We start from the raw sequence: 8,671 nt of genomic DNA, 5'->3' as shown, positions 1-8,671 counted from the left end.
TCTTCCTCTTCCTCTTACCATGTTCCTCCTGCAGCATCTCTCTGTAAAGTCGCTCTTTGATGATGTCATATTTATACTGCTGTAAGAGCAGGACGTCTGCTTTCGTAGGGTTTATCAGACACAGACGTCTGGAGGTCACATGATCGAGGGATGGAGATGGGAGAATGCTCCATATACCATCATCGTCCAGCCTGAGCACACAGATTAATGAGACTCAGTACTCCCAGGAACATCGTCTGCATGTATGTGTGTGTGTGTGTGTTTGTGTGTATTTCATACCTCACACATAATTTTCTAGCCCTTCTCAGGAGTCCTGACAAACCACATGGTTTTTTGTCTCGATTCTGAAACTCTCACACACACACACACACACACACACACACACACACACACACACACACACACACATAGTCAATCAAAACCAAATCGGTTGACAGCATAACCAGTAGATTCCATCTAACACAATTGAATGATGAAAAAATTGATGTCAATTCTGCAGTAGAACAAATAAATTATCTGTCATCCACATGCCATCAATGCTAATCCTTTCCACACAAACAAGCTGAACACAAAGCTAGGAATGAGTCTGTTTCAATAAAGAACACAAAACAAAACAAAAAAAAACGCCACCGACTAGAAACACAAGGACATACAACTTATATAACATATAATTTATTATAATATTAATATAATTTTTCCATGTATTTAATTTTATCAATTCAATTTGTGCCATTTTAATTACTTACTCAATTTAATCAATATAATAAAAAGTGCATTGAATTAATTTGATTTATTCTATTTTTATAAAATATTATAAAATAATATTATATATATTTTTTTAACCAAGCAGACATTTTATTTATAATTGTTTTAAAAATGTAAACTGTTAAAATGTCGATGATTACAAATGTTAATTATAATAAACTGCGTTTATGAAAAACAACAAGCAGATTTATTTTTGCTTATTTTTTATTATTTCTACCCTTTAACTTTACCGAAACAACCGAACCGTTACTTAAAACCGAGCCGTGAATTTTGTGTACCATTACACCCCTAGTATACAGTAAGGAGTTAGCAGTGTTACAGGACAAATTCACAACCTCTGGTCTCACTACAAATCCATCTGAGGTGAAATGTCTCTCACTGCAGACTGGTCGCTGACAATTTAGTCATAAACTTACTCCTTCCCCGTATTAACATCTGTGTTGGATCGTAAAACAGTTTATTTTTGTCATGTTGATTCACCATTAAGTTTATTATTAAAAATAAATCTCTATTAAAAACACTACTTATCACATTTATACACACGTTACACTTTACACTGTGTGTTATCGACATGTTTGTGCGTCTCTGACTCACTTTGTTGTATTTGGAGTTGGTGTGTGTGGAAAGCGGTTGTGTGTTTATTGTGTCAGAAACTCCACCGACGCCTGATTTCAGCATCTGCAGCTCCCACAATAACTACAGAGAAAACACATTTAAGTCTATTTTCTGATATGCTATTGATAATTCGAAGTACACACACACACACACACACACACACACACATATACAAACACTAACACACATTTACATGCATATATGCACAAATTAACACACATACAGTATATACACACACTCACACAGGTACAGTATGAAATGATTTATTGTAAAGTTCCTGGGTCAGGGAAAGTTCCTAACAAGGTTCCTGAAAAAGTTCTTGAAAGCGTTTGCATGTTTACCTTTTCCCGATTCTCTCGTTCTTTTTCCATCTCCAGAAGAACATAGAGGATCCATCGGCCTGAGCATGGCAATCCGCCATTCTGTGATCTAACCTACACACACACACACACACACACACACACACACACACACACACACACACACACACACACACACACACAAGCTCAGCATATAAACATAACTCAGGTGGAATGAGACCCTTGGTTCCTCTCTCTCACCTTTGTAACGGCTCTCTGTGTGTCTCGGAGTTCAGCAGCAGTGTGGTAGACGTCCTGATAGAGCGACAAGATCTTCTCTACACTCACCTCTTCTCCCATGTGTACACCCAGAGCCTCACACACCAATAGCGCACACTCCTCCATCTTTATAAACACGCAAACGCACACATACTGTATCCAAACTCAACCCAGTAGAACAGTAAAGTGAAATGTTCTTCATTAATGATGGACGATCACAACAAAGTGACGCCTGTTGCTACGGCAACATTCCGGCTCGGGTTGCAGATGTAAGACTTTTAACTGCATCAACATTATCAACATTCTCTCATCTTCATCATCATCATCATCGTCATTCTCATCATCATCACAAGACATTACATTTTTTTCTCTTGAGAAGTAAAAACTTTTAGTTTTTGAGCTGTGAATGGATTTTTAAAAAAGTTTTTAAATATAAATAATATGAAAACAACAATAATAATAATAATAATAATAATAATAATAATAATAATAAAATATATACAGATGCATCTCAATAGATTAGAATATCATTAAGAAGTTGATTTATTTCAGTAATTCATTTAAAAAGACGAAACTTATATTATATAGATTTATTACACACAGACTGATATATTTCAGGAGTTTATTTCTTTTCATTTTAAAGATTATGACTTACAGCTAATAAAAACCCAAAATTCAGTATCTCAGAAAAGTCAAATATTATTTAAGACCAAGAAAAAAAGATTTTTGACACGGAAATCTTAGACTATTGGAAAGTATGAACATGTACAGAACTCAATACTCGGACGTGGCTTCCTTTGCATGAATTACTGCAGTGGCATGGAGGCGATCAGTTTGTGACGCTGCTGACGTGTTCTGGAAGCCCAGGTTTCTCTTATAGCGACCTTCAGCTCTTCTACGTTGTTGGGTCTGGTGTCTCATATCTTCCTTTTTACAAAACCCCATAGATTCTCAATGGAGTTTAGTTTGGGTGAGTTTGCTGGCCAATCAAGCACATGGACACAGTGGATCAAGCACATTTGTTTAGGATTAAAAAAAGTATCATTATTAATCATTACATTTTTATAAAAAAAAATAAGAACATTTCAATGAAACAACATTAAACGTTTTAATGTAAATCTCCTGCTTGTGTCATCAGTCAGCTTGCTTCCTCTCAACTCGGAATTCCCAGTAAAAAGTTGTTAGAAGTTTTTTTACACACTCAGATGCGCACACACAGTAACCTATGCTTAGATGCAGTTACAACACACACACATACACACACACACACACACACACACACACACACACACACACACACACACACACACACACACACACACACAGAGAGATACAATTACATCTCTCTCTCTCTCTTACCCCCCACACAGACATGCATGCTTAGATACAGTTATACACACACACACACACATACACACACACACACACACACACATGCTAAGATACTGTACATCACACACATACATCTGTCCATCATACCCTTTACATGGTTCTTCCCCATACTAATACCACAAATATGAGAAAAACACAGTTTATTTATTATTTGCAAAATTTGTAGGTGGTAGCTCAATGGATAAGATGTGGGACTTATGATCAGAAGGTCATGGGTTGAAATCCTATCACCAACAAGCTGCTCTGGATAAAGGAAAATTTAAATGTTGTGTCTAAAGTTTCTTAAACCAGCCTTGAGAATATTTTTAAGCCGTTTTACTGTGTTACTTTCCCCTATATATATATATTGGAACACCTTGTGGTGTGAATTAGATCTTTCTAATCTATCTAATTTTTTCTTAACCATATATTTTTAGCCCAGACTGTAGAATCATGCAGACATTCAATTCCTCAAGTCTGTCAGTTACTTTCCAATTCTGTTTTTATCTTTTCATTTTGTGCCACTGCAGTTCTATTTGATAATATTGTAAATTCTATTATATTCCTCTATTCTATTTCTTTTATTTTTGTTCAAGTTTTTTATTTTTTCATCCTTTTCATGTCACAGACAATAGCATTTCACTGCATTTTGTATTGTCTATGGTTATGGATGTGAGCAATAAAATCTGGATTTGATTACACTTGATACAATACCTCAATACACAAAACATTTCATGCACATTGGGTCAAATGGTATGTCACAGAATGGTATAGAATGTCTTTGCATGTAGTAGCATTAGATTTTCTCTTCACTTGAACTAGTAGATCCAAACCTGTTCCAGCATCACAATGCCCCTGTGCACAAAGCCTGCTCCATGAAGATCAACTTTAAATGGCTCAGTGGAATATCTCCTGCTACACTACTGAACACCTGTGACTGCACCCCAGGCCTTCTCACCTCACCTACATCAGTACCTGTGTTTACTAACATCCTTGTAGCTGAATGTACACAAATCTCTAGCACACTCCAACATCTAGTGGAACATCTTCCCAGAAAAGTGGAGGTTATTATAATAGCAAATGGGGACAAAACATGGAAAAGCATGTTTAAATAGCACATCCAAATCTTATGGTCAGGTGTCCACAAACCTTCATTCTTATAATGTCCTTCAAGTATGTGGGGACTGTACTTACACTATAATGTCCTCAAGGTGGCGACTGTGCATTAGTAAATCGCGTTTTTTTTTTTTTGTGAATAAAGTTGGTAACTCAAAAATTGTGCAATTAAAGGAACAATCAACGTGTAATGTTAATTCCTGAGTAACTCAATAATAATCAGCCATGTAAAATTAAATGTTAATATTCTTATTAAATTTATCTTGTGTAAGTATGCTTTAAAGTTAACATATATGCACACAATGTAATAAAAAGAAAAAAAAATACACAATAGAATGACGTTAAATTAAACATGAAAACATTTATAAAAAATACAGCTTGTGTCATGCCGATTGTGTCATGCCGATTTTCCAAGGCCATTAGTGCTGAATTGTTGTGCGTTTGTGTTGGCAGACTGTCATTAGACCTGCAGTGAGAGCCTGCACAAGTGACAGTCTTGGGAACTGTAGGTTTTCATTTGCACTGACCAGACTACATGCTTGTCCACGTGTGTGGTGTCATCGAGTTCCAGCGTGAGTGGATGTTTTGGTAATGACCAGTTTGTTGGCTCTTGGTGTGTAATAGCAGTCATTAACAAGCGAAGGATAAAGATGGAGCAAATGATGGCTAGAAAGGTTGAGTGTGTGTGAGTGTGTGTGTGTGTGTGTGTTGGACAATAATATAAAAAAGAGGTTCTGCCAATTTCCCCATCTATCATAAGATTAGCCATATTTATAAAACAGCAACAAAAAGCTTGATCTTGTAAAGTGTATTTAAACTATGAATAACTTTAGATGGATTTTAGATGAAAATGTAAATTACTTCTTAAATAGGATTATCTTCAGAATTAAAATATTTTTTTTTATAAAAAAGCAAAATGATTGTGAAAATAAATACAACCACTAATCAAACTCACTTTATCTAATATATAGAGAAATGGAAGAAATACAGTCTCAGGCTCAGTAGATTTAGAATGAGGAATGAGGAAAGAAAATTCGTAAAAAATTGTTTACATCTTTACCAGGTTTCTGTGATATGATAGATAAAAAGAATTTACAGCAAGGTAAAATAAAATATACAGATGCATGTATTTGTGTGTATCTGAATCGCTGAAAAGCAGAGGAACCCTTTTTATTTCAACTCGCAAACTTTGAAGCCTACATTTAGCTTTAAAAGATGTCAAAACTGGAGCCTGAGTTTGTGCTGAAAGTCAAAGAAATCGACAGATAAAGACATGAAAAGAGGAACGTGAGTGAGCTGTCATTCATATGTCTTTAGTAAGTGCTTTATCCATGACAGGGTCATGCTAAGGCCAGAGTCTCTCCACAGGAACACAAATTAAAAAAAGAATCAAGTGCGGTGTAAAACTTACAAACAAACACAGCAAAATACAGTTTGGGCTGCTTTGTAATAAATTGTATAATGAAATACAAGCAATGCGCAAACGATCTAATTGTGGAAATAAATTGTAAATAGATCATTCCTTTTTTTACACAACAAAAAGGCATAAAGATCTAAACGTATAAAGATTTTAAAAACACGAAAGTTTTTGTTCAGCGTTAATAAATGTACATCTCTCTGAACAACACATGACATTTTACACCATGTCATTCTTTGAAAAATGAAAAATGAAGTCCACCTTTGCTGCTTCCATATGATTTAAAAGGCAGCCAAGTGATGCTCATTGAATGTCCTTGATTATCTGTTCATATGCAAGCATGAGTACCTCTATAAAAGCCTAAGTTTTTTTGTCTGGAGCATTCCATGTGTTAACACAATACTATAGATGTGTTCACACACGCCAAGTAGGAAAGAAGTCAGCAGTAATCTTAGACATGCAAATGTTGCTACCCATCAACCTGGAAAGATTAACCATAAGTATATATGTCATTATATATGACATATATAAGATATGAGTATATCTATACTTAATTTACTAAAAAGCAAAAATAACTAGTTAAATAAATATAATGCAATTAGTAAGCAAATAACAAATAGTGTGCATTTAGTCAATTAACAATAAATATACATTATATTATTTGTAATATATAATATGAGGGTTAAAAAAAAAAGGCAAAGGTTTTCTTTGCCTGAAAATGAACTATTATGAGTCTTTAGTGCTGTAATGATATAATTATCAAACGCTTATCTATTGTTTTCTATTTTATTCTCTTCTACTCTTCTCTCCAAACTCCATCCTTGAAAATCAATCCCCAATCTCTGTCTCCCTTGGCAACAGGTTATAATCCATGGTTACGAGAAACGGTTGCTAGGTGCGTTGCCAAGCTACGGACCCCTCTTCACATCGTGGCTATGTGGGAGGCCACAAGGTCCTTCATGATGGCAGGGCACTAAGAGCAAATGAGAAAGAGAGATGAGGGGCAAAAGAGGATGAAAAAGAGATGCCAGGAGTGAGTTCATTCTTCCACATCTACATTCTTTCATGTGGATGTGGAAGAATGAATGAAAGAAGGAGGTGGTATATGGTATATTTTTATATATTTATATAAATAAGGGATAATCCTTAGTTTGTAATATGTATTTTTACCAAACTGAATCAGGAAAAAGAAGTTGGACGTTATTTTATTTGTATAATTTGTTTGCAGAAGGTTAAAAAGTTAAAAATTAAGAGAAACAATACAAAACCCTGTGTGAATATGTCTCTCTGATCCCTGCTCTTTTGCTGTGCTGTTATTTGTTATCTGTTGATATGTTTAATGAAGCAGCATTTCTGGTTTTGGTTCTCTGTTGTTATTCTTTTTTACTGCACAAGGCTGTATTTTGTGATTAGCATTTATAAGCACAAACTCTATTTAGCTGCAGTACTTTTATCTCCGACATACCAGCTGCATTTATATCAATGTTGCTTTCTTTTAACAGATTTATAAACTTATTCCTACCTCATTTTTGTTGACGAAAATAGCACATGGCACAAAAGACAACCAGACAAGAATAAACTTCAATTTCCTGTTCTATTGTGACTCACACACCTACATCATATTCTTATAGCTTTCTTGCTGTAGATCAAACAATTTAATGAGTATATATTCCTTATATGATTCCATATGTATTATGAACATATGTACACCCCCCACTCACACACATAATAAAAATAGTCGTAGCCTTTTTATGGTTACGTTTGTTCAAGTCTCCTTTTCCTTGCCTTTCCTCCAGGGGGCAGTGTCTGTTTGCTCCCTCATCAAACTTTTGTTGCTGCATTTTACCTTCACCTACTTCCTCTTATCTCTGTCTATGATTACTTTTGTAAAAAGAAATTGCTGTGGAGTTCAATGAACTTTTCTCATACAAGCGCAGTCGTATTCAAGAAACAATGTGTCTTATCCCAAGGCTGTGCTCTGAAATGTTCATGCTCCATATGGAAACGAAGCTTTCATACACAATGAAAACACATTCAGCATGAAATCTGAAATGATTGTACCATTACAGATGTTTGTATATTGAATAATCGAATGCTCTGATAGCAGTTGCTCTCAAAATTTATATTTATTTACTTGTTTGTTTGTTTGTTTCTCATTCATTTGTTTGATTCTTTTGAGTTTGCTTCAGGAAACCACATTTCACCATTATCAATGATACTTTATTATTTATTGATCTGTTTGACTGCTCAAATAAACTAATTAACCAACAATGAACCAACGTAGGGAGGTGTGAGGTGGTATCTCAGTGGTTAAGACGTTGGACTTTGGATCGGAAGCTCACAAGTTTAAATCCCACCACCACCAAGCTGCCACTGCTGGGCCCTTGAGCAAGGCCCTTATACCTCCCCTGCTCAGTTGTAAGTCACTCTGGATAAGGTCGGTGTGTTAAATGGCATTAAAGTAAATGTAAACATAATTTCAAATCTCAAAAATGTAACAAACACTAACAAATAAACCAGATTGATCTATAAATAATTCCAGTATCTGTTCAGTGTTCAGAAAAAAAGCATTAAAGTGTCAATAAATAGGCAGTTATTTAAGCAGGATTATGTTCATAATAATTATTATTTACTGAGAGGGTCTGTGGAGTTCATTTTACGTTGAAAGGATCTGTGAGATGCCTTGACTCTTAAAGCATGATGCACATGTAAAGGTAAAGGTGCTTAATATTCATTACAGCACAGTGAAATTCTTTCTTCGATATCCCCAGGATGTTAGGAAGCTGGGGTCAGAGTGCAGCCATGATAC

General features: G+C 35.2%; 1 protein-coding gene across 4 annotated transcripts in view; it reads right to left on the bottom strand.

Moving 5' to 3' along the window:
* Positions 1-2,090, bottom strand: part of LOC124395797 — a 9,763-nt gene extending 7,673 nt beyond the window's left edge. Inside the window, exons 1-5 of one of the 4 annotated variants that reach the window (XM_046864635.1) lie at positions 1,941-2,090; positions 1,722-1,814; positions 1,360-1,461; positions 280-350; positions 19-191 (exon numbers count right to left, since the gene is read on the bottom strand). In XM_046864635.1, coding sequence (XP_046720591.1) covers positions 19-191; positions 280-350; positions 1,360-1,461; positions 1,722-1,814; positions 1,941-2,084 — 583 coding nt within the window. In that variant the 5' untranslated portion in view covers positions 2,085-2,090. The remainder of the gene's footprint in view (positions 1-18; positions 192-279; positions 351-1,359; positions 1,462-1,721; positions 1,815-1,940) is intronic. The other 3 variants (XM_046864636.1, XM_046864638.1, XM_046864637.1) reach the window with 3 other exon arrangements.
* Between the last annotated feature and the right edge of the window lie 6,581 nt (positions 2,091-8,671).

The sequence above is a fragment of the Silurus meridionalis genome, chromosome 13 (assembly GCF_014805685.1).
Source record: "Silurus meridionalis isolate SWU-2019-XX chromosome 13, ASM1480568v1, whole genome shotgun sequence".
Taxonomy (NCBI): Eukaryota; Metazoa; Chordata; class Actinopteri; order Siluriformes; family Siluridae; genus Silurus; species Silurus meridionalis.
This window is presented reverse-complemented; position numbering and strand designations above follow the sequence as displayed.